The 27,622-nt window shown below is 32.5% G+C and overlaps 2 protein-coding genes across 4 annotated transcripts; both read right to left on the bottom strand.

Annotated features, from left to right (window-relative positions):
• Positions 1–785: 785 nt before the first annotated feature.
• On the bottom strand, positions 786–15,266 carry LOC140438034 (uncharacterized). The gene is made up of 7 exons (XM_072527749.1): positions 15,068–15,266; positions 11,129–11,319; positions 6,559–7,100; positions 4,738–4,837; positions 2,974–3,081; positions 1,033–1,188; positions 786–845 (listed from the first exon to the last, which is right to left on the bottom strand). Exons 1-7 carry the CDS (start codon positions 15,264–15,266, stop codon positions 786–788), a joined length of 1,356 nt encoding a protein of 451 aa, XP_072383850.1.
• Positions 15,267–16,210: 944 nt separating this feature from the next.
• Positions 16,211–27,622, bottom strand: LOC140438490 (odorant receptor 43a-like). Of its 3 annotated transcripts, none has more exons than XM_072528149.1 (7): positions 27,207–27,622; positions 26,221–26,411; positions 22,090–22,631; positions 20,937–21,036; positions 19,950–20,054; positions 17,103–17,258; positions 16,211–16,344 (listed from the first exon to the last, which is right to left on the bottom strand). In XM_072528149.1, exons 1-7 carry the CDS (start codon positions 27,247–27,249, stop codon positions 16,285–16,287), a joined length of 1,197 nt encoding a protein of 398 aa, XP_072384250.1. In that variant the 5' UTR covers positions 27,250–27,622; the 3' UTR covers positions 16,211–16,284. The 3 variants fall into 3 exon arrangements, with proteins under 3 accessions (XP_072384250.1, XP_072384251.1, XP_072384252.1); XM_072528150.1 differs by having other exon boundaries at positions 27,225–27,622; XM_072528151.1 differs by lacking the exon at positions 19,950–20,054.

Here is a 27,622-nt window from a genome sequence, read left to right as displayed (position 1 = left end):
GAAAGTACTGTCACGATCGAGACCATCTGAGTCAAATTATATTTATGCGCATTATTGATTGGATATCTATTTAGGGTATTCTAAACTCTAACCAATTATACATCCGTAAGTAGAATTAGCTTTAATATGCAAATACCCGTGTATGATAAATAATTTTCTAAGTTCTATGTATAATAATCACAGACTCACGTTTTTTTCTGTCACTTCTAGCTTAATGCGTTAGAGAGAATTCGATCAACTATGACGCACTGAAGGAAGGGTTTGGGACGGACTATAAATACATATAGAACAGTTTTGAAAACTTCATATACATCATAGTCATACAGATGGTCATACATCATAAATTATATTATTATTCACTTTTCACTGACATTTTGTTTTGCAACTCCATTTTTATTTGCACCCAAATCATTTCTAGAGGGTTCGCATTTGCCAATGTTTTTTGAATAAAAAGTTTGTTATCGATACAACAATCTGTGTAAAATCAAACTATATTTATGATTTAACTGAGTAATAATTTTGTAACACTACAGTGCGATTTCAAATACGAGTACAAAACAATCTTCTCAAATTATTTAATATCGCAACACCACTGCATGGCTCTTATTATAGATATTCTATTGCCTGCAGATAAACTATTTCATAGAAGTGCTCGCCACTGGATTTGAAATACCCTCTATTACTATAAGAGTACTACTTATGCTTCACAATAAAAAAAGCAGTTATTAATTAATAAAACAGTTGACGTTAATCGCTTTGATTTAAATTGTCTCTCCTGAATATGCTCATTCAACTCCTGTTAGAGCACGTAACAGTACAATTGTCGAAAAAGCCTTCTGAAGGATCTACAAAGTATTAAAAACAATTTATTATAAAGCATTAAAACATCAAAAAATTATTATAGAAAAATCCAACAAATAATGAAATAATCACCAATTATAAAGTTCGCTTGTGTCTTAAATATTCTGAGTATGAGTGAACTGTATTATCTTTAAAGCACTCAAAAAACTAGATCCACAAAGTATAACTTACCTCTATCAAAACCGGATTCATAATTTTGACAAGGCCTCCAGCCCGAATTGAAATTGGTATTTTTGAATTCATTAACATAATGATCAAAGCTCTTTTAAGCGGATATTTAAACAAATACCAATCTGAACAGATTATGGAGTCCATGACAGACAGGCACTAAAACAATATCGATAATAGTAAATTTTGTAAAAAATAAATTTGTTAGCGTGTCAACCATATTATTTGGTATATACTTCTATTATGAATGCAAAACGCTTGCACAACTGACATATGATAAAATTGCATCGAGTTAGAATCTATAGAGGGCATCACGTGACTAAAAACGACCTCACTTCGGCCATATTGTTAAGATTGTTTTGACACTTTTGACAGATCGTATATGTTTGTTTACGTTTGTTGTTTTTCGAATATGTTTAGTTTTATAATACTTTTATAGAAAATGTAATAATATATTGTGATTGTGCGTAATAATGGTTTCTTGTTCTCAACGTAGTTGCAGTAGCAGAAGCAATGTTAATAAAAAATCTTCAGGAATAACATTCTACAGGTTAGTATAGAAATATGTAAACAAAGTAATGGCCCGTACTTCAGAGAATAAATTAATAGTATTTGACTGTATTAATTTATCTTTATGTATAATATATCGTGTTTTTAGTGTTTACTGCGGGATAAATAAATCATAGTTTATTAAAAATGTATTGCACTTTTTTAGATTATGATTAAATCTTCTGAATAACTAGTCACATTTTTATAGTAGTTTTAATATTATTGAGTCCGGCCATGATCCCACCGCCATATTGGTGTCACCGTTAGCCGCGCCTACCTACGCCGTTTTAATACACACGTTAATATGCTCATAGCTTCTCCATAGATTCTAACTCGATGTAAAATTGCCATGTACACGCCAAAAAAAAAAATAGTTTCTTTAGATCTCCAATAGATGGCGACAGGGTTCTTTGACATAGGCATAGGTAGGGATATATAGCTGTCTCGCAGCGACCGAAGCGAGAAACGAATACCGACTTATAATTCGGCTTTATAAGTTCGTTTTGTTAATATTTAATTTCACCTATTCATCCCGACAGATCTTATAGTATTAGTAATAATAGCTTTTAATAAGATTCTAAAACGTTTGCGTTGCAATAAAATCTTAAAAGAGTGTTAAAGGCAGTGGCGGCTTTTGGGGGTAGGCAGGATAGGCCGGGCCTACCCAATAATTTTAAGAGCTTTAAAATTGAAAAACATATATTCAAAAATTATTTTAATGCATGTAAATATCTTTTAAATGTACTAAATCACTTAATACATTAGCGTCCGTTAAAACAACTATGTTATTATATTATCACAGAAAGCATCGAAGCGTATTCAGGCATTTTAAATATCATTAATAGATAATAATAACTGGCCGACCCAGCTCACATAAGATCCCCGTACAAAAAGCGTTTCAAGTTAAGAAGCTTGCCAGACAACGATTTATATTGTCGTGTTTATGCTTGCTGTTTAGGCACCAGACGATCGGGCCTACGCCGATCATCGTTGTCACTTGTAACGTAATTATCGAATTGTAATATAAATTTTCTTTTAAAGAAATAAATGGGTTGCCCAAATAAATTTTGAAAAAATCGTAAAATTCGAAAAAAAAAAAGATTCCCACTCTCACAAAAAAAATATGTATTACACACACTGGCGGCTACAGAATTTTTTTTTGGGAGGTCATGGATCTTGAGGGTGATTACTTATCTATGATGCAAGGTCACTCTTAGTCTTACCACCAATAGGATAAGTGGGTTTTCAAATATGTTTTAAGAGGGGGGGGTCATGATCCCGTGACCCCTCCCTCTGGATCCGGCACTGATTACACATAGCTATATGTAATTTGCTGGCTGGCCTACCCAAAATTTGACCACACCAGCCGCCACTGGTTAAAGATTTTTTACTAACCTGATCTTCAAGGTCCGATGCTGAAATGGCAAATAGTGCAAGTTGAACGAAAGAAGCAAATGATACAGACGTTATTATAAAGGCTTTCACTAAATCATCGCTGTGGTTCTAAAATGTATATTACAGAGAATAATATAAATAAACAATATATATATATATATATATATATATATATATATATATATATATATATATATATATATATATTAATGTGATATCAAGAATTTTAATTTTAAAACTTTACAAAAAAAATATATAAAACATTATTTAAATTTTTGATTTATGATTTATATCACACCTTTCAATTTTGTTATCTCAGGTTTTACTCGTACTTCAATATCTATACTTTACAGCTGATGGGTTAGGTCCAAAGAATAACGGAATAAAACAACACAATATGATATGAAAATAATGTAATAAAATAAACTGATTAAAATATCTTCAAAAATTATTAGCATACAATGTTTATCAAACAAAATTCGTTCTACGTACGTGAACCTTCAATAATGCATGGATAATATAATACAATTACAATCTAAAATCCAGCTTATTATTCTACATAAACAAATCAAGTAATATTCAGTGTCCTTCCTAATGCAATTTTGGTATATCGATTGTACCAAGAAAAATTTGTATGAATTATCCAATTCTCTCCACAGCTCCGTGTCCCCTCTCAGAACAAATTTGATCTCCTTCGACTATCGACAACTTATTTACACGTTACTAATATGATATACTATTATTTGACCCAAAATTCTCAAATTGAATATATTATGAATGTTTCTCCCGTTGAAACGCTTCCTCTGCCTTGAGTTGTCCAATTCCTCGTTCTATGCAAAATTAACTATCAGTTCTCAGCAGCCTCCTATGTAATTGGCAATATTAAACAAGATATTGAAATTAAGTGTCTTCAATGCTCTCCTTCGAATGCACGTACCTTTCCAATGATGCCAGCCTCTTTTCCTCTCACCAAACTTAATCTCTCGTTCCGAAATAAACAGCGATACGTAGAATACAAGTAGGAAAAGCTTACTTACAAATTTGTACCAGATCAACTACCGCCGGACACACTTACTTTACCAACTCACAACTTATGCTTTATCACTTACTACCCCTGGAGACCACCTCGAAAACCAACCATTCACTTTAAGAAACTGGAACTAACTGCCTTTCTCATCTCATCTATCCATCCATCCAACCTCTCATTATACACACCCATCTCACCACTTTCCAAATTCTCGGCCAATCAGAAATTTGCATACCACTCACCACATAAAATCAGAAATACCTACAAACTTTCCTAATTCATATTATTTCTACAAGGACACTTAATTTCTACTGGGTATTTACAGATTCCGAAAAACCAATTACTTATTAACTATTTTTATTGTCCTGTTCATGGCGCAAACCCGGATTACGGAACACTTTATGGCTTATGGGAAAAAACCATCGTTAACTTCTATTCATTGCACCCGCACTATCCACTTGTTGTATTTATACAAATGATTATTTATGACTAAGATTACGTTTGGTTAATTCCAGGCAGTTCGGAGTATTTTTATTTTCTATAATCTCTGAAATATTGATTTCATCGTCCATTTAATATTTTTACTCTTCAATTTTGAATACCACAACAATATATATATATATATATATATATATATATATATATATATATATATATATATATATATATATATATATATATAAGTAGATTTTAAATAATCTTTAAAATAACGTAAAAAGAAAAATTATTTTACTAACAACACTTATAATAAATCCATTAATGGCAAGCGCTGCATAGCTCATTACTAACTGCGGTAGAAGTACCACTGAACAAAATTCTTCAAGATTCTTTCCAAACCTAAAAATAAAATAAATGAAATATGTTTAAAACAATATCGATAGAAATAAAGCAAGTGGAGATTTTAAGTAAATGGTTTAGTGAAAAATGAATTGTACTAGCATTAACTTTTCAAGAATTAATAACCAATAGTAACTAAAAAGCACGTAACAGAAAGAATATTTATCGAAGCTTTGCACGAAACTGAAAAAGGTATTCTACTAAATGGTTACCGGCTAAACAACATCAGATATGCAGATGATCCCATAGTATTTTCGGACAGCTTAGAAGACCTACAAGTTCTTATGAACAAAATTACGTATTACAGTCAACAATATGGACTCAATATAAACGTTAAGAAGACAAAGCTTACGATAATTAGCAAAAAAAGGATAACAGAAGGTCAACTCTACGTCAACCAATCCCCTGTAGAAAGAGTGAAGCACTGCAACTACCTCGGCACCATAATAAATGAAGAATGAACCAACAACCAGGAGATTAGAGCACGCATCGGAAAAGCTAGATCCACCTTCAATTGGATGGGGGCCTTCTTCAAGAGTCACAACCTCTCTCTTGATACAAAAGTAAGAATGCTGCGATGCGACGTCTTCTCTGTCCTTTTTTATGGTGTTGAATCGTGGACCTTGAACGAAGATATGTGCAGAAAACTGGAAGCATTTGAGATGTGGCTATATCGGAGAATGCTTAAGATCCTGTAAACTGACCGAGTCACAAATAAGGAGGTCCTCAGAAGAATGAATAAGAACCGAGAGGTACTGACCGCCATCAAATCTCGAAAGTTGCAGTTCTTCGGACATATTATGCCAAATGAATCCAGATATGCTCTCCTTCAAGCCATCCTGCAAGGAGAAATATTTGGAAAACGAGGTCCAGGAGGAAGAAGAACATCTTGGTTAAGGAACTTCAGAATCTGGTTCAATACAACATATGTGCAGCTTTTCCGCGCTGCTGCAGATAAGATAAGGATTGCCATGATGATCGCCAGCATTCGTAACGGATATGCACATCCAGAAGAAGAATCTTATAATTTGTATTTGTTTATTAGTTATGTGAAAATTAAAAATAAACCATTTATGAATGACATTTGTTTTTTATTTGTAATAATTTCCCACTCAATTAATAAATTCCGTTATCAGTTGTTTATTGATTTTACAGCTAAGAATTACTGATATTTGTATTTCAATTTAAAAGCATGTTAGTGCAATTATATTTAACAGAAGAGCATAGGCCTATATTGTGTAACCGCAAGTTTGCATCTTAGGTGCTGTTTACTTCACACTATCAAAAATATTTGGACTGTATTCGCTACGGAAGTAATCTTAATCCATCATAAGTGGGTATCTATTTCTAGTATTGTATATAACTTTCAAAAAATGTTCTTTTTTCTATTCTATATTTTAATTCAGTATAATATCTTAATCCAGAACAGAAAAATTAACCAGGTTTAATTTATTTACAGCAACCATAATATTTTATGTCGTACTTTTAGTTGAAATCTAGATTAAATTATTTCAAATTTACTAATTTATTAATGTCTAAAAATTTGAATTACGGTTCTATCGTAGCTTGTCACAAATTTCTCAATCCGAGTCTGTGTTTCCGTTTAAAATATGGCGATTGCGTGCATACACTTTAAATGCGGCATCTGAGACTGGTATATCTGATTGTTATTTATTCTGTGTTAACGTTAAGCAACAATTAATATACTTATTATTACTTACTTTAATAGCTTTACGTGATGAGCAACACATATTTTTAGTCTTCTATACACTTTATTTTGAAAGTCCTCAGAAGAAAACATTTTGCAATCGTCGTTTCCCTTCATTAAATCCTTAGCAATATTCTGTAGCAATTCTTTTAGCACAATTATTTGGACACATAGATGCTGATATGCGTACAAATATATTACATCAAAAACGACATTTACAATTACTGATAAAACGTAATTCCAAATCATTATCACATAAAAAATCTCATGTCGTGGACTGGGTTCAATGTCGAATGGTGTCCAATTGATGCATGTCAGAGGACGCTTTCCTTCTGGCATGTCGACAATAGGAGTGACGCAAAGAAAAAGTAATATTAGAAGTGGAGCACATAAGTGAAATAATATGGAAATGTGAGTTATGAAGACTCTTTTCTTAATTTGCAGTTGTACTTCGGGATCTACGATCTGGAAATCCCAAAATTCATTTTTAACAGTGTCGTAGAAATATTGAACACGTTTTTTGTCAAAGAAGAGCATGTACATCTTAATTATTGCCTAAAATATAAATTATAAATTAAAAATATATTTAATATGTGCTCAAAAAATAAAATGAATACTTCTTTATGTCTCTGCATTGTGTTGTAAACATAATATAGATGTAAATAGAGCCCATAATTTCTGCTCGTAAATAAATAAATATAACAAACTAATTAAGGCGAATAAAATCAAAACTTTTAAGAAAATTTTATAATAATTACAGCACTACTTCTTATCAACCCTAGTTATTACGATTAATAGCTTCAAAAAATATTTTGACTCTGTTACATGTTAACTATCTTATATTAATATTATGTTTCTTGGATATTAAGAAAACTTGTTCAAAACTCTTATTTCAATCCAGTTCTAATTTTCCTCGATGAATTTTCGATGCAAGCATTCACTGCAAGTTACCAGACGCATGAAGAAATAGCATATTGATACCAATGTTCAAGAAAGGAGAAAGACCCCAACAATTATAGAGGTATAAATCTACTGAACACCGCACTTAAGCTTACCACAAAAGTCTTAACCAAGAAAATCAATAAACCAACAACTTTATCAGATGAACAACAAGGATTCAGATCCGGAAGATCCTGCGTAGACGCCGTATTTGTACTGACAAATCACAGAAAAGGCCATCGAGTACAATAAACCAGCATATCTATGTTTTATAGACCTGACAAATTCTTTCGATCGCATCCAAGTGGAAGACGTCTTACACCTACTGTATAAAAGAAACATACCAATCAATATTAAACAAACCATCGAAAACATCTACTTCCATAATCGAATACAGGCAAAGATAAATGGAAAACTAACACAGTGTATACCGGTATAAAGCGGAGTCAGACAGGGCGACTCGTTAAGCCCACTTCGCTTTAACATAATAATGGACGAAATAATACACGCAGTACGTAAAGGTAATGGTTACAGAATGTGGAACAAAGAAATCCAAATATTATGTTATGCAGCCGACGCCGCATTAATCGCCGAGACAGAAGACGAGCTCCAAAGATTAACACACATCTTCAATACAACAGTCAAGTAATACAATATGATAATATCAGCAGAAAAAACCAAATGTATGACAACATCTAAATACCCACTACGATGTTAAATCGAAATTGGTGGGAAAATAATAAAGCAGGAAGCAAGGTTTAGATATATGGGAATAGATATAACTAGTTATGGAGATGTTGAAGAAGAAGTATGACAACAAAGCTTAAAAGCAAGTAAAGCGGCGGGATCTCTTAATGACACAATCTGGAAGAACAAGAGCATGTAATATAGAAGACATAAATGAATGGGCGACAAAAGGGAAACAGGAGTTGAACGAACACATTAGTAGAATGGCAGAGGATAGGATAGTACGAATAGCACCAGATAAGTCACCAAATGGACGAAGAAGTATTGGCAGACCAAGAAAAATATGGTGCGATAATTTAAACAATTTAGGAGGCTAATATTGAAGAAGAAACAAGCTTTAGAGCCTACATACAAGAAGGAAGAAGAAGAAGAAAATATTAGGTTAAAGTAATACAATTTTCAGTATATTACATCAGTTTTTCGTAGAATAAAATAAATATAACAAATAGTACAAGTACACGACATCCACGTCATTACAAGATAAAAAACAAATTATCCGCAAAACTATAAATTCATTTTTCTGCGAAAATAGAGATCTCTCAAATCTGTAGTAAGTAAAATAGGCGAAATCAATATTATTTCTGAAATTAGCCGTGAATTATTATGAAAAACATTACAGGATCTTGACTTTGGATATATAAAACGATGCCGGAATTCCATTTTAATAGATAAGGAGGAAATAATGACATGGTTACGTAATTATCTACGCTCAATTCAGGAACATCGTGTGGCAAAAGGAAAAATTTGTTGCCTTGACGAGACTTAAGGTGGGTACACATATGCGAGCCGAACGGTATACGTACCGTACGCGTACAGATCCTTGAAAAATATTCTACATCGTACTGATCGCATACTTATCTCGATCCATGGAAAGCGACAAACCAACAACGAACACACACGTGCGAAATGATTCATTTTATTTATAATTTGGGTACTGATTTATGTTCCTGTTTTTGCTTGTTTAACAAAAATAAAAATATGTACAATAATCAGTTATCAGTTTACTGTTTTCTCACGTCTCTCTATACAGCGTTCCACGTTAAGAAAATAACATTGCGGAGATAGGGCCATGTATTTCTTATGGACGATAGAAGCGCAGCGATGCCACGATGAATACAAGCACGATTCAGGGTTGTATAATTTGTATATTCGTTTTCACAGACATGAATTAAATAATTGTTTTTTAACGTAATTGATCAAAAGTGTCCATTTGAAACAAGAAAAGAAAAGTAGGGAAAATGATTTTAACTAAATAAATAGTATTTACAAAAGATTATTTTATTTTATCTTATTTTAATAATAGTAACGACATTTTATTTGTTTTTCGGTAAGAATATCATATACCATGAATCATAGAAATCAGTAGAAAATATTGCTTAGTTAAATCATGCACTTTGCCGGCTATTAAAGATTGAAAAGCAAATAGACGGACCGCTTGGAATGCGTATATCTAATTACTAATTATTGCAATTTAAAATAATACGGTGTGCGTATGTCAGCGATTTTATGTCGTTCTCTGAGACTACATAATGATAATAAGGCTTTGTGGTTCTTCAGTTGTTATTCTGACTTTAGAGTTAAATGTTAATTGAAAATGGAAATTCGAAAAATATATCGACAATCTAGTAAACCGCATGCCTGAGAGTTTTGGCAACACTGATCTCCATAAGCCCAATGTTATTTTCTTAACGTGAAACGCTCTATAGGAAGGAACACGTCATTCACACAATGTCGATTTGATGACACAATAAAAATGTTCGCTACGTCTAGTAAGCGCCGTCCAAACTGAAAGACGAGCTTCCTTTGAAGTCGTGAAATAAACCGCAACAATTTGGTTCGCGACGAGTCACGATGAAACAGTACGCAAGCGGTTTTTTCTGCCGTACACATTAACCAATATAGCGTTCGCATACCGTATGCATACCGTTTGGCTCGTATATGTGTACCGACCTTTAGGTTAATGCCGGACATACAGTCGTCAAAGTTTGGCAAGATACAACAGTAGCAAATGCACCGCAAGCCTTTGTTGAAGGTTCATCAACAGGATTGCGAGCACCGTCAGTGAAAGGCTAGCGTGTAATTGTCATCCATATTCGCAGCAATACTGGTTTTCTGAAAAATGGTGTTCTTGTTTTATATCGAAGAAAACCGGGGACTATCATGAAGATATAAAATCCATATGCTTCGAGAAGTGGTTCGAGAACATTCTCCAGCATTTAAACAGTAACTCTGTCATGTTAGTAGCTAATGTATTTTGTTACAGCCGACTTGTTGAACGCTTCAGTGCCCTTAACAAGCTAAATTTAAGTATACAAGGAAGAGATAACAACATCTTCCACGTTGAAGATAAAATAGAAACTATTGTTACGATAAATAATGACGTGTCATATGACTCAAAACTGTAAACATATTTATTGCTAATATCTTTTCTGTTCTAGTCATTTCGGCGAGACTTGTTTACCTGCCGGCAGAAACCTCTAGTCCCTTCGCCGAAAAAACCAGTCTATGAGTCACCTTGTCGTCTAATGGGTGGAAGGTCATCGACTCATCGCCAGATCCTTCTAGATAACGGCATTTTATATATAAATGGGACATTTTATTTGGAGGAACAGTTAGTTAATTTTTGAAGATCGCGCCGCGGTTAAAATGTAACGCCCGTATTGTATAATTGTTCGTGTAAGATAAATTAGTAATAAAGACTTTAACAAATTTGTGAGTGTTATAAATAGAACCTTCAGTAATAAATAAAAACAATAAATTAGAATAATAAAAACATAACACTATCATAAAAAACCTGCTATTTTTTTGGCCTCATCGTACCTTTGGACTAATCGTACAATTTTTAAACGGAATATAGTACGTTCTTAACTAAAGATTTTTAATACTGTTATGCTTACCATAAGCCCTACAGGATATGTGGCAATAAAATCAGCAAGTAGCTTAGGTTGATTCAGTATTTGACAAGCATATATTGTTCGTCCGAACATAATTATACTTTTTAATACAGCTGTGATATGCCAGAAGTATTTCTTGGGCCCTTCAAAGCCGTGTATCTGTAGAAATTTCTTCGTATGTAGAAACGGGTCATCTGTCATAGAAAACACAATAATTATAACTCAGTTTGTATACACTAGGCGTAGTAGAGAACTTCCCTTTTGAAGTAGAGATTGTGACTATTCTTATGGATTTGTTAGATTTGTTTTAAAATTTATTTTTTTCTTTAATGCCTCGTATTTTTTTTTGGTTAAGCGTTAAGAAAAATTAGAATTTATTTGGATATTTGTAAAAAAATAATACTCGCTATTTTTATAAAAACATTTTGTCACCAAAGTATAAATGTTATAAAAAACTTATATAGAAGTAAATACTCCTGGTGTATAATGGTATATTTTATTAAAAATAAGCATAAGATAGCACTGTTTAGCATAAGATTGTTTTTATACAGTATGATGCAAATGTATGGAATAAATTCATTATTTCAGAAACAGACGACTTTTAAAAAAATCTTAAAACACATCAATTTTTGAATGGCCATCAACTGCCATCAACTGCTATATATGTGTTAGACATAACGTCATCAGTGTCGGCGTAATGACGTAATCGACGATTTTTTAAATACAAACCGAGGTTACGGGTCAGCTCATTTGAAAGGTCTTCTTATCGCCTTTGCAACGATATAATAATTTGAATATTTATTTCTACAGGGTTAACCAAAACTGTTGGTTTATTAATACAATTTTGGAAAACAGTTTCATTTAGGCATTCAGTGACAGAAAGGTACCAAATTTTGTTAATATAATTTAATTAGTGTCATAAGAATTTCAATTTAAAGATAGATTATTTAAAATTTACATTGTCTATATTAGATATATATGTGTGTTTCATAATAATTATAATAAAGATAATTTCAAAAAATGATTACAAACTAATTCTTTGAGAACCGCGATAAAAACCCTATATTTATGTTATTTAAAAACACTCATTGCTCATAAAACTATACACAAACAAAACATCATAACAATATATATATATATATATATATATATATATATATATATATATATATATATATGTAAATACTTTTTTCTTTTTGGGTGTCGTACTCAATAAAAACAGAGCTTTGCTAAGGCGTACTATTTATTCTGAATCCAAGCTTTCGGTGGTTTTTTGCCACCTTTATCAAGGTCTACAAAGAAAATTACTATGTTGTAACAGTTTGAATGGTGCCAAAAAAAGGCTATAAAAAACTATAAAAAAAACTTACCCGAATGTAAGATTCGTGGGAGAAACAACAACGTTAAATAACATGATATACTGAAGTTGCAATTAAACTTTAAAAATTACTGTTAAAAAAAACACTTTAAAATTACTAAATACGTTAAAAGTTAAAAACAAAATGAAGGACGACATGTTAAAACAGTCGTCGCTGCTGGCTTGATTTCAGTCACATTTCACGAGCAGAAAGAGAACGTGGGTGGACAATTATTGTTTAAATAGGAGATAACAGAGATAATTCAGCTTCAACAAGTGTGTATTTTTATGCCCTTCCATATATTCCAAAACTAACCGTTGAACTCACTAAGATTTTTAAAGACTTTAAGAATATCAAAATAGCTAACAAGAACATCAAAACCATACGTCAGCTGTATAGCAAAATAAAACAACCCCTAACCACTCTAGAGACTACAGATGTTGTTTATTGCATTCAATGTACTGAATGTCCATCCACGTACATTGGTGAAACTGGAAGGAATCTGTCTAGCCGTATTATTTCTCATAAGAGTGATTGTAGATTAAACAAATCTACTTGTGCTTTGGCAGAGCATACTATCGATCTAGACCATAAGATAGATTTCAACAATGTAAAAATATTAGCCAGAGAGAAAAATAAATTTAAGAGAACTTTCTTAGAGATGGTACATATCAGCAAGAGTGATAATAACAATCTTAATAAGAGATCTGAGATCCAGAATCTTAGCAAAATTTACAATTTTATATTGACTTTTGACTGAGCTATTTTGCATCTCAGAGTTTTCTTTGTTCTTTTCTTTTTTTAAAAATTTCAGTATTAATTGAATACTTGTGATCAAACTTCCGTTACTAATTTAATTTTGTTTTGTTTGAGTTATTATTTTTTCTAAACCTATTTACTAAATACTATTTTCTTTCGATTGCTTATGTCATAAATAGCATTTTTAACTTCCCGCTTATTTTTAAGTTGGTAATACAGTTGGTAGTACTCAAAATTCATAAACAGGATTTTGTGAGACGTTAATTTCAAAGTTGTTTTTTTGTATTTTCTCCTAACTATTTAAACAATAATTGTCCACCCACGTTCTCTTTCTGCTCGTGAAATGTGACTGAAATCAAGCCTGCAGCGACGACTGTTTTAACATGTCGTCCTTCATTTTGTTTTTAACTTTTAACGTATTTAGTAATTTTAAAGTGTTTTTTTTAACAGTAATTTTTAAAGTTTAATTGCAACTTCAGTATATCATGTTATTTAACGTTGTTGTTTCTGCCACGAATCTTACATTCGGGTAAGTTTTTTTTATAGTTTTTTATAGCCTTTTTTTGGCACCATTCAAACTGTTACAACATAGTAATTTTCTTTGTAGACCTTGATAAAGGTGGCAAAAAACCACCGAAAGCTTGGATTCAGAATAAATAGTACGCCTTAGCAAAGCTCTGTTTTTATTGACTACCACACCCAAAAAGAAAAAAGTATTTACATATATTTTTTCCAAACTAGTCAAAAAATTTTGGACTACTTTTTCTTATATATATATATATATATATATATATATATATATATATATATATATATATATATATATATATATATATATATATATATATATATATATATCATATAATTGTTCGTTATTTTGCAAAATCTTATATTCAAAAGAAAGGCTGTATACATTTTGTGGCATACCTACTGTCATATAGAAGATAATATTAAACAAGTATTTCAAACATAGATACAGTCTTACAATCCCTATAATTTGTATTTACTTTATTTAAATTGGTTTGTTACTTACAGGAGATGCGGTATTCGCCCTCTTCAGGATAAATCAATGACATGTTCTCTGAAACTCGTGTGCAGAAACAATGATTTCATATTATTTTGTGCAGATTTTAAATGTAAAAATACCATATGAATCTTTAAATTATTGCATTTCATACATAATAAATAGAAATGTAAATTGCATATTATAGATATACTTATTTTCGTTAAAAGCAAATTTGATCGAAAATATTATAGTACGTACTTATGATGTGAATATACTATTTTCTTTAAAAGCTGACTATTTGTTAAAATTTTATTTAATGTAACAAATTCATTTTTAAACAAAAAAAATATTTCGTACAACGTGAATTATAAATATTTTTGAAATAGAGATAACTTTTTATGCAAAAATTTAATTCCATCTTTCTCTTTCTGAGCGGTTACGTTGTCTTTCACAATTTTAACGGAATATCTTCCAAAGTCTAAAAATAATTGCTGGTCTTTGGGTCAATGAAGCGAATGCAGGTGTCAAGCTCTTTGGTGTATTAGGGTCAGTTTGCTTTCTTAAAATTCCAACGGAGTCTTCGCGTTAATTCAACGATAGGAATTTGTATGCCTATTTTCATTATAGGTCGATGTTGGCTGTAAGGGAAACTTGGGAGTACGGTTCGGGAGCTTGTGAGTGGTTGCATCTGTGAATTATTCGAAACCCAGCAAAGCTCGAAGCTGTAGACTTTGTGCCATCTTCTGGAAAAGAAGGTGGTTTTATCTTTTAGACTATGGATATTGTTCTCTTCGGCTCACTCCAGGAGTTTTCCCCCACTTTTATCATTGTTTTCATATCCCCATTTCTTATGACGGCTGTTAAAGTCTCCAATGTAAACTGTAGGTTGGTTGTCCAGAACTTTGATTACATTTATTGACCATTTAGTTACTGGTGGTTTATAGATGTTCTTAATAGTTATACCATTCACTTCTGTAGAGATTATGGACACAATATTTTTAGAGCTCCAGTCCGTCATTAGAGTACTAATAATAACCAACCTTAACTGGAACCATACAAAAAGATGGCAATAGATAATAAACCCTTCTTCTTCCTCTTTTTTATAGACATGACTCTGTCTGTTTTTCAATGTAGGTTGTAAGTTGTCGTTCCATCATTTTCGTGGTCTTCCTACTGATCGTCTTCCTATTGGGGAACCGTCTCTTGCCGTCTTTACTACTCTATTTGTTGTCATTCGGCTTATATGATCGTTCCATTCTAGTTTTCTATTTTCTTACCCAGTTCTTGATGTTCTCCACAGTGCATCTACGTCGTATATTTGTACTTCTAGCTCTGTCCCATAGTGTCTTACCATCAATTTCTCTAAGTGTTTTCATCTCTGCTGTTTCTAACATCCTTTTTGTCCTCTGTGTCAGGTCTTGTTTCTGCCACGTATGTCATTATTTTTGATATAAGCGCTTTAAACGTGAGAGGGGATATACGTGACGTATATCCCCTCCAGTCAGCTGCAAGAATTATATACTTAAACAAGAATGACCTACACCGGAAGGTAGAAGGGTTTCAATTTACATTTTGTTCATATCAATAAAATTTATTTGATACTAAAGATTTACACGAGCTAGTAAAACTTACATCTCAAACAAACTACTAAGCATTCACTATTTCTAAGTTGACATTCATTCTATAAAAAAATTAAGTGTAAGTTTAGTTGCCTATATTTAAAAAAAAAGCTTTTTATGTTTAACTTGAGATTACCAGCCTAGAGACTAGTTTCTATAGAATATTGTGTACCTAGAATCCGTAGGTTAACTTAATAATCATAAAATTAGGCAATCGTAATAAGATATGCAGGTGACTTTATTATTAAAATGCCAAACATATGGTTGTACATTAGTTAAAGAAGCATATTTTTAATAAATGAAAACCAACAATTACTACAATATTAAGCATTATATTAGATCAGAACTTCATTAATTCAATAATTAAAAAAAAAATAGTGGACTTCTTTGAATTTAGATTTTCATTCCGAAGTATGTCTAATCAACTCCTGTTAAAGCTCGTAAGAGTATTATTGCCGAAAAAGCTTTTTGAAGTATCTAAAAAGGAATTAAGATCAATTAATATTTGGTATCGATGTATTAATTAAAAAAAAAATACAAAATATAAATAGTTTACAAATGGTGTTTTTCTAAATCTCTTTGTTCAAGTTTCCTCTTCAATCTATTGAATCTAGGAGCGCTTATTTAATAACAGTTTCACGTTGATTCACATTTTTTAAGTTAAACATTGAAGAGTAGTGGAAGGGCATGTAACCCTGGCGAACTTCGGGTGTTCTGGTTATCAACTCTTAGCCTGAAAGTTTGATTACAATATAGATGAGATAGAATTCTTATGTCTACAAGATTTTAGATATATTTCTAAGTTTTTTATGTTGAACCTTATTAAATGTCTTTTCGTAGCCTACAAAACACAACTACATATCCTGAGATTCTTATCTAGGCGTCTTTGGTCAGCATATTCAAACCAAAAAAGCTTCTTTTGTGGCCATATCATTTCCAAACCCCAATTGTATACTAATGATTTTATATTTAATTCTGCCGTGTAGGACGTAGGTCCCTTGCGTTTCTCAGCGTTTTTATATGTATAGGTATATTTTACAATATGTATACGAATATAGCTGGTAGTGTTAAGGTCGGGAAAAAGCTTTCTGAAAAGTTTCCAATTACTAAAAAGTTTTAAAACTGTTTCTCATACTCGCCCTAATCCTAATGCCCATTATTAAATGATAATTTTAAAATATTCTATTAATAGATCAAGATTCAAGAATTTAAATACGAAATATAATATAACTCACCTCTATTATGACTGGGTTATCGATAACATAGAGTCCTCCAGCTCTAATAAAGATTGGTTCTTGTGTATTTATTAACATAAAAGTTAACGCTTTTTTAAGCGGAGCTCTAAACAAATACCAGTCTGAGCAGATGATGGAATCGATAACAGACAAGCACTAAAAGAATATCTATTAAAGAAAGATGAGGGTAACATTTTTGTACAAGTATTTAATGCTAAAACGCTTAATTCTGTCATCATCAGTGATGTTTTCTTTGTTCTTAATCTTAATCTAATATAAATTATGTTCTAATCTATTTTGTTTTAATCTTAATGTAGTTAGAAATACAGACGGAACGCATAGAAGCTACAAAAGCTCTGTATAAAGAAAATAAAGTGTCAATTAAAATGGGAACAAGAATCATAGGTGACTTCACCACAACAAAAGGGCTCCTGCAGGATTGTTCCACATCTCCAACCCTATTCAAAATATACTTAGAGAAAGCCTTGACTACATGGAAAAGAAAATGCGAAGGTATGGGAGTACCGGTACAAAACGAATACCTATATACGTTAAGCTTTGCAGACGATCAAGTAGTGATTGCACAAAACCAAGAAGACCTCAGTTACATGATGAAGAAGCTACAAGAAGAATATACCAAGGCTGACCTAGATATTAACCTCGCGAAAACAGAGTACCTATCTACAAATGAAGATCTATAGATTAACGACAACGTAACAATCTAAGGAAGGGATAAATTCAAATACTTGGGGTTTATAATAACGAAAAAGGCAACAACAGAGGAAGAAATTAAGCAAAGATTAGGACAAACAAGAACAGCAATCCGACAACTTAACTCAGTATGGTGGGATAGACACCTAAATATGAAGACAAAAACACAGATTTATAAAACATTAGTGCGAAGTATTATGACATATGGAGCTGAAAATTGGATCATAAACAAGAAAAACAGCAATAAGTAACAACAGAGATGGAATGCCTGCGAAGATGCTGCAGAGTAACAAGAATGGATAGGAGAAGTAATGATGAAATAAATCAAAGAACATCAATAGAAACAGACATACTAACATATATAGAACAAAAAAGACTAAAGTGGTAGAGACATGTAAGAAGAACTAGCGACAGCAGATGGATAAAGAGAATAACCAAATGGAGCCCTATAGGAAGGAGCAAAAGAGGACGACCCCAAAGATCCTGTAGGAACGAAGTAGACGACGCCATGAGCAAGAGAGGCCTAAACGGTGGATAATGGGACAACAGAGAGAGATGGATACGGCTGAGAGAGGGAAGGCAGTGAACGCCCTATACTTTGACAAGACAATAAGGAGAGTAATTCATTGTTAAGAAGCCATTTTAAAACTACCAACTGTATATATAACATATAATACAATTGCAGCGGCATGGTTATTTCATTATTTTTTTTAATATTCAATTATTTTATTAGGAATTTCTTTCTATTGTTAGATCTCTGTTCGGGCTTTTGTCGTTCTGTGGATTTTATAATTACCCAATCTTGCTTTACTGTTGTGGGAATATAGGTACGTGACTTCCTACGATTAAAGCTTTTACCGGAATCAATTTCTTAAATCCACACATATCATTCAAAAATGATTTATGTTATTTAAAAACTGTTATTGACAAGAAAACATGTGCTGCGAAGGCAAAGATCATATTACTATCAAATTCATGCTTGTCATCATAATACATTTATGTTGATTATTACATTAAATGGTCTGAATAATATCTAAGTGGGAATTGCATTGATAAATGATCATTTGGCAAAAATGTTATTTAAAATATGCAAACAGTTTTAGCAATCAGTGCTTATGCTTGTTGTTATAGTATTCGCTGTTAAATTTGTGTTCGATTACTTCGTCTTGATAATTTTAGTACTTATTTTAATAATTAGTTTTTTATTGTGAAGTAAGACAAGATATTAGTTTAAAGTAAGACGATTTGCCGTATATTTCATCAGTTTTTCATAGAATAAAAATGGATATAACCAGTGATATAAGTTTACGACTTCCGCGTTAAGGCGCGTACACATATGCGAGCAGAACTGTTCGCGAACCGTTTGTGAACACTATATTCGTTAATTTGTACGACGGGATGAACCGCTTACGAGCTGTTCGTTCGTTGCTCGTCGGGAACCACGGCCTGTTGGTTTTTGGGACGAACACAAAGAATGTTCGCAGTTAAATTTCTACGGTGTTACTATGTGAGACTATTAAATTGTTTCTGCTAAGTGTGCGATGAGATCATTCGGTTAAACAAAATTGCTGAACGAGCGCGGCTTATTCAAAAGTAACGAGAGAAATTAATAACAGATAATGTAAACAAAATACCGAAATATTTAGAATAACGAAGTAAATTAATTCTCGGGTTGTTATTAGATACTTAGGGTATTGGATAGTCGAAACATAAACATATTTTCAACGAACTGTTCGCAAGCAGCTCACGAGCAGTTCGCGAACAGTTCGGCTCGCATATGTGTACCCACCTTTATAGACACCTTAACGGTAGCTGTTAGTCACTCTTTTTTAGTTGTTTAGTAGTTTTAGTTTAGTTTAGCAGTTGTATGTATTGTGCGTGAGAAAAAAACTAACGAACGGTTTTAAACCTCCATCTACATGATGGATCCAGCTTTAGACTATATGATTTTTAACGAATTACATCTTTAGGCGGTTTTTCACCACACTGGAAAATTATATTTGACAGTAGATTAAAAAAATTGTCCAATAAAAAATGACGTCTTATATTTGGTTACAATAATGAAAATCTTATCAGTGGTTAAAGTTATCAGATATTTATCAGTTGTAAATCATAAAAATCAATAGTTTTACTAACCTCAACTTGAAGATCAGATGCTGGTATAGCATATATTGCAAGTTCAATTATACATGCTCCCGATATACATGAGAGTATAAAGACTTTAGCTAATTCGTTGTTACTCTAAAATATAGACATATACACAATATAAAATTTATGATAACGCTACATTAAGTATACGACTACACGAAGACACAGAAACATTCAGCTGAGGTTGAGGAATAAGACAAAGGGACAATATTTCACCAAAAATTTCTAGAGTCAATATTTAAGAACACTCAATTGCAAGATATGGGTGTTCAATCACAAATTAATCCCTTAATTTGTAATCTCACATTATTCTTAACTTCTTAATATTTTATAGTTTCACCGTGTATAATTGAAACATTGTGAACACATATCGCGTAATATTTTAATAATTAGTTCATTTACCTACAACGTAATAAATTGCCGAATAATATATTTTCCAATTGAACTTCCTAAGTGTTGCAATTACGGCCTAGATTAAATTGTATTGTAAGCTCATAGTTCAAAGTTTGTTAGTATAATAGAAGCAATAACCTCTGTGCTGAGGTATACATTATTTGTGAGATTATAAATTGGGGATTTAAGCTCATTTGAGCGCAGTCTGTTGTAGATAGTTACCTAACTAACATTTATAGTGTAATTATTAGTAGCTGTATTTATCATCGTCGATCGAGAAGAAGCTAACAAAGGGGCATTATAAAACGATGCCCTAACCTAACCACGACAATGATACTTTTCCTTCGAAATGACCAAATATACACTATCGAATATCTCATTCATACAAAGAGGCTTTCAGCTTACAGCAAATTGTTGACCTTTGCCGACAACGAACTCCCTGACGAGTACATAGACATCCTAGAAGAAACTCGTATACGGAAAGATTCAGCAATTTTTCTATTGTCAAATAGCTATTTGAAACATGGAGGTTAAAGTTCATCAAACTACTATACTATAAAGTTAAACAATGCTTTTACTAACAATACTTATAACAAATCCATTAATAACTAGCAGGGCATAAGTCATTAGCATTTGTGGTAGAAGTATTACTGAACAAAATTCCTGAAGATTCTTTCCAAACCTACAAAATAAAGTAAATTAAATTATTTAGCTGAAAATGAAAGAAATTCTCGTATTCTAAATTTAACTCAGTCAATATTTATTTTAAAGCATTATAGGTTACGGTCATATAGGGCAATAAGACAATGCAACGAACTGAGAAAATATTATATTATATAGACTTGTATGTGTGAGAGAATAACATGTAACTACATGTGATGTGATAAAACCGCAAGCACTATGGGTATGGGTATGGGCAGTCTAATCTGTACATTGTTGCCGAAACAAAGTTTATTTTTTAGATAGTCTGATGATCCCACATAAATACAGTATTTAACTCTAATAACATTCATATTGCTGAGAAGAGACTGGGGCGTCTATTGCGATCATCGTTGAGTGATCGTCGCTGAGCAATGATCGCTAAGCGATGATCGCAAGCGGAGTGTTATTACTGAAGCGATGATTTGTTTAGTGAGTTGTCCGTTGTCTAGCCAACAAGTGGTTTTGTTGCAGCGATGAGCGTATGAAAAAGAAAACAATTATTGTTAAAATACCTGTTAGCAGAAAAAAAGGGGACAAAGAAATGTGAAGTGTTCCAAGATTAGAAAAACATGCAATATCTAAAAGAAGATAAGAAGAAGGATAATTCAAAATTTTGATAAAACCATTTATTAGGAGATGATGTTTGAATGAACTTCAGTTTGATTTTGTTTTAAGTTTAGTAAAAAAAGGATATAAGAGAGTCGTCTACAAACTGTATTCCATATCAAATGTCTTCAAAAGGAATCTCTCAAATAAAAAACTCTCAAAATCACATACACAAGCCACTCAGCGATTGCGACTGTGTTTGCTAAGGGAACAATCGCCAACGATCGACGCTTGCGGCTCCAGCGATAGACGTTTCAGTCAAAACGGCGCCGTAACAGACCACACAAGCGATACATCGCTGAGCGACGATCGCCCAGTGATAATCGCAACTGACGCTCCAGTAAAAACGTACCTTTAGAGGCAACAATTTGGAACTATACTATAACTACTACTTAATTTCGATTAAATTGGAATTTCGATTACTTACTTTAACAACTTTACGTGATGAGCGATGCATAACCTTAATCTGCCGTACACCTTATTTTGGAATTCCATGGAAGAAAACTTTTCGCAATCATCTTTTTCTTCCATAATATTTTTGGCAATATTCTCTAGCAATTCTTTTAACAGAATAAATTGGGCAATTAGATGCTCGGTAGCATAAAAAAACAAGGCATCAAAGAACATATTTGAAAGTATAGATAACAGTAAATTCCACATCATTATTACACGAAAAATTTCTTGTATGGGACTAGAGTCAATATCGAACGGTGTCCAATTGATAAACGGCAGAGGCAGTTTTCCTCCTGGCATATCGACAATAGGTATGATAGAAAGAAAGAATAATATTACCAGAGCTCCACCAACTTCGCCTATGAATAAAAGATATACTCTAAAATGTTTTCTTTTTATTTCTGCTTCTGGCCTAGGACCTGCAATGTGGTAATCCCAGAATTCATTCAAAACGGTGTCGTAGAAATATTGAACCCGTTTCTTATCAAGATAGAGCATTTGCAGTTTTAGTACGGCCTAAAAATAATTAATAAATAGGTAAAAACTTTAAAAACATTTAGAATTTATTACTTTTATTTGACCAAGGCCAAAGCCTAACAAAAATTAAAGGAAAAATAATTGAAGAATGGTCGAGCTAATAAGTGCCAAAATTAAAATTTGCCAGAAATCAAAAAAAAAAAACTTGAACATCCAAAAAAATAAAACAAATATATACTTAATTGTTTATCCAAATTCCGCTTTATTAACAAGTACGGAAATAACATATGTCAAATTTTTGGTGTTAATACACTGAAGAAGCTTAGTAATTCACAATAAATGAAGAAAAAATGGAAATGATCCAAGTCCACAGAATTAATATATGATTAAAAATATAAAATATAGGTGAAAAATGCTCCATTTTCCTGGTTAATGAATTCTAGAATAGCGCGAAGGTCTTTTTTCTTACTTTCGTTTATTTGCTGAACACCACGAAAGGCTAAGAGCTACGTTGACTTGAACTTTTGGATATTCACACCTTTTTTCAATACACTTCACTTCTCCCATCCCATTAAGTCTCTGAAACTTTTCTTTTTGTACAATACTATTCCTGGATCTTCTTTAGTCACATGTAACCCCGATGCTTGAGTAATGCCAAGTTTAGATGTATCTATACATTTTGATGATATTTTATCAAATCAACACTTTGTAAGACTTGGAAGGTCTAGCATCAGCAATTACGGCTTTTACATCGTTTACGGTTTGAAGCTTGAAACATTTTGCACGTTTCTCGATAAGAGCAAAATCTCTATCTGAAGATGAAAAGCTATGATGGGAAACTAAAAATTTATGATTGATGGTATCAAAATGTCCATTGGCTACTAAGAAAATGTATAAAAAATAAACATTCGGTTTTTCAATTGCCCTGCAGTTGTCGCTCCAAACACATAGTTTTTGCTTATAAGTTGAAAGCTGTCCTGTATTCAAGGCTTGTAGAAGACATTGAGCGAAGAGGCAGGTGTGTTTGTCCTTACACCTTGTCCTGATGCCTTTGTTTCGCGCCCTAGTCATAGGTCGCTGGTTTTTTCCCTTGGAGAACAAGTTTTGTAAATCGTAAATCGTCTCGTAAATCGTTTTTTAAAATTCAGAAATCGCCCCCCTGACCCTCGACATACATAAAGGATATGTTTACATATAAAATACCTTCGACTTTCCTTTTATTGGTAAAATTACCTGAGAAGGGTATTTTGCAACTTTCGTTAATGTTGGGAATTTTCCCAACTCCCGATAATTTGGAAATCATTAATCCCTTCATTGTTATAATGCTTTGACGATTTTAGAAGTTTATGTCTAGAAAGTTATTTGAATGCAAGCTATCGGCGCCGTACAGATTATTAGATGGTACAAAAGAATTTTATAAATCTTAAACTAATATACAGTGCGATATAAAATAATATAATACAAAATAAAATAAAAATATTAAATATTGTTGTTACGCAACAGACATGATGCCACTTGGTTCCCACCACGAACCGACTGTTCTTTATGCCAGGTGCACATTATCCAATCTGACATATTTTGGACGCATATTCCAAAATTGTAGCATGACAATTGGCGGCTGTAGTACATACTGCTATGCGTTAATTTAGGAAGCGAAAATACTTTTTTTAGATCCATGGTAAGGGTACAGGTATCGCTATCTGGAAGAGTACTGCTCGTACTTTCTTCTTGAATAACATTAAGAACTTTACCTGTTTTACTATGATGTAATTCCAACTCAGTTTTAGTTTTTCTGGATACATTAAGGTCTTGGTCCTTGCTTCTTAAAAAAAGGAAATCACAAGTCTTGCAGGTGTCAACTCTAGGTCAAAAGTTTCGGAAAATCGTTCATAAAAACTCTCTTATAAAATTTATATCTTGTGGTACAGTCAGGATGTTTTATTTTAAAAGGCCTTATTAACATTGAGATCCGGACTGAGATATTCTTTTTCACTTTTTGATCGACTGTAGTGGCTCTCGTCCCTCGGGAAACTATTGATGTGATCTTTTACCATCTGTCTATCATCAAAAATGTACTTAAATGTTTTAACACCTCCTCGTTTATCCTTGAAGGTTGTGTGCCCCTCCTTTTTACGCCTAACAAGCGTAGTAATCAATTGAGGACTTATAGCAAATAGTTCCAAAAACTATTTTCACGTTAGTTACCTTGCTCATCTGGAACTGCAAAAGCTACGGTATACTGTCGTCTACTTTCTGATGAATCATCATAACTACCATGGCAGCGATGTTAAACTGGTCAAACTATCTTATGGCAATAGTCCCATGAGATAGCTGCCGTGCTCGTTGAGTTCAAGGCCATGATACAAGTCAAAAAGTGTAATCTTCATATCGACCACGACAGCTAAATTTACGTTTACATGTGATCTAAAAGAGAACAGTTTCATGATAATATCATATCAACAAAGCCAAAGTAACAATAAAAAGAGTTTTAGGTTGTAATATCGAATAGCATCGGAAGCTAGTAGCATGTTTTGGAACGGCTTTTCCAGGTTTTTGCAGCTTACATTTTTGTGTAACATAGGGTTTTTCACTTAATCTAGCTTCACTCTGTTTTTTCCTTATTGATCTCGTATTCTTTTTGTCTCCAAACGCACTAGAATCCATTGTATTTACGTTAAAACGCAAATACATACAAAACAAATTGTTAGAATAAATAATATTAACAGCAATAAACTTCACTTAAGATGCGGTGTGCCCCAAGGTATAGTATTAGGACCACTACTATTCAATATCCATGTCAACGATCTATATAATCTCAATATTAAGGGGAAGATAATAAGTTTTGCCGATGACACTGCTATTTTATATAGCGCAGACAATTGGGAACATCTTAGCTCGGCCACTCTTCAAGAGTGGAGGAGAGGGAGTTTTTAAGGGTAAAACATGGTTTAATACGATTTCCGGCAAAACTATAATACAAAAAAATCAAATGTCAAAGTTGTAGGTAAAAAAAATCTACAACCTTCGTATTTTCACTTTTTTTTAAATAACCTCAAAATGTATGAGAAAAATTCTAGTTAACCTAGTTAACCTGTTGACTGACTGATTGACATACCTGCCTTCGTTGCTATTGTTACCAACCTAAGCTATAGCGTACACTGTGGTCGCACTGTGCTCACAAACCAACCAGTGGCACATAATAGACTGGATCCTATACTAGTTAATAAACTAACTACAGAAACAATACAGGGACACCTAACCACAATAATCTACGTGTTAAATACAAAGAGAAGATCGACTCTTGAGATACAAAATAAGGAAACAGTGGCGAATAGACCCTAGATAATTCCTATTATTATCTCTACTACTGCAGTCTGAAGAACCACTTAGAGAATATAAATTGGCTAGGTCTTATTGAACATCACTATAATACCATGCAGAAAGCGATACTGCTCTCAACCTCCAGATGCATAAGAAAATTGTTGGGAGATGCACTGGCGTTCCAGGTCATCTAGGCCCGATAATAGGGAAAGAGCCCCACTAGAGCTCAATCCTTTTGATACCGTAGGTTATTAATTAAATTCTGATTTTTGTTGAAAAATAAAGATCATCCAGTTCTTAAACTTACCATAATTGCTAAAGGATACGTCACAATTATTTCCACAAGCATTTTTGGTTCATTTATTAGTCTAAAAGCATACGATAGTCTTCCACAAGAAAGTAAAGTTATAAATATGAATGTAGCGTGCCAAACGTATTTCTTCTTTCCGTCGAAGCCATGTAGCTGAAGACATTTCCTAATATAAATCAGGTAATCACCTACAACAATAGAATAAACTTGTTATCTAGTTTATAGATTTTAATTTAATTAAAATATAATTAAAAGGCAAGCCTGGTGTTGAGTCCACTGCTGCAAATAGGCCTCCATTAAACTGCTCCACTGAGCTATATCTTTTATATCGTCGGTTCAATTCCTTTTATGTGATTTGCTTCTTTTCTCTGTGTGTGGTCTTCAATTTATTATTTTATAAACCGATAGAGATTATCCTACATCTCTCCTAGTAGGATACTTTAATATTTGACGTAAGTGAATCATTGTTAAATTAAAATTAGTTATTTCCATCATTGTTTTATTGTAGCATAGCTCTGAAGATGGCTTTGTAAGCCGAAAGCTCAAAAATACTTCCCTTTTCCATCTTTTAATTTGTAAATTCTTTATTTAACCGAATAATTTGATTAAACAATTTACAATAAATATTTACTTGCAAAACCCTGAGAAAATAAGAGGAAAAACCTTACTTAACAAAATAAGCAATAATAATTTTCAACATGTATACAATTTGGACAACTATAGTTGTCCAAATTGTTATTGAATTTAAATAGTTGTTGGAGTTTGTACAAGATAGACAAAAATAATAAAAAAGACATATTAATAGAACGATAAGAAGCAGAATAGGTACAATCGCTTGAGATAAGTTCAGCAATCGAAATAATTAGAAAGAAATGGAATGTTGATATTCAAGCAGCATAAAAGTCAACATGAGTAAACAAAAAGAATAGGAGAACTACTCAGCTGCTAAAGATTTCGAAAAGGGTATTTTATTTTTTACTTACGATTCATCCGGTATTCACCTTCTTCAGGATAAATCAATGGCATGTTTTCTACAGCTCGTATACAAGAATAATGGTATCGTAACAAATATTATTTCGCATGTTGGTACTTTTTAAAAAACTCGACGGTTTTTTTTAAATTACCCCGTTTAATACATATTGAAATGCCATATAAATTGTATATACGCGTTTTTAAGCGTAGATTTTTTTCCTTGGAAATCAGGACGGATTATATATGAGCCGACCTTTTTATTAGCTTTTTATTGAGTAATAACTGCAGAACATAAACAATATTTTATTTTTCTATGTACAGCTGGTTCCTTAAAAAACTGATACGACTCTTAGTAAGATTTGATCATTTTGAGCAGTGTATTTGATTGGTCTGACATTATATTATATTTATTATGACAGACAAATAA

The sequence above is a fragment of the Diabrotica undecimpunctata genome, chromosome 4, assembly GCF_040954645.1.
Source record: "Diabrotica undecimpunctata isolate CICGRU chromosome 4, icDiaUnde3, whole genome shotgun sequence".
Classification (NCBI taxonomy): domain Eukaryota; kingdom Metazoa; phylum Arthropoda; class Insecta; order Coleoptera; family Chrysomelidae; genus Diabrotica; species Diabrotica undecimpunctata.
This window is presented reverse-complemented; position numbering and strand designations above follow the sequence as displayed.

What these genes read in the sequence shown, in the direction of transcription:
- LOC140438034 (XM_072527749.1), bottom strand. Translation starts at nt 15,266, where the DNA reads ATGACGGACTGGAGCTCTAAAAATATTGTGTCCATAATCTCTACAGAA. An exon ending in ATGGATTTATTATAAGTGTT is followed by an intron (nt 3,082 to 4,737) that starts GTTAGTAAAATA and finishes TATACATTTTAG; the next exon opens with AACCACAGCGATGATTTAGT. An exon ending in CATCGGACCTTGAAGATCAG is followed by an intron (nt 1,189 to 2,973) that starts GTTAGTAAAAAA and finishes ATATTGTTTTAG; the next exon opens with TGCCTGTCTGTCATGGACTC.
- LOC140438490 (XM_072528149.1), bottom strand. Translation starts at nt 27,249, where the DNA reads ATGCCATTGATTTATCCTGAAGAAGGTGAATACCGGATGAATC. An exon ending in CGTATCCTTTAGCAATTATG is followed by an intron (nt 22,632 to 26,220) that starts GTAAGTTTAAGA and finishes AATTATTTTTAG; the next exon opens with GCCGTACTAAAACTGCAAAT. An exon ending in ATAACCCAGTCATAATAGAG is followed by an intron (nt 16,345 to 17,102) that starts GTGAGTTATATT and finishes ATTCCTTTTTAG; the next exon opens with ATACTTCAAAAAGCTTTTTC.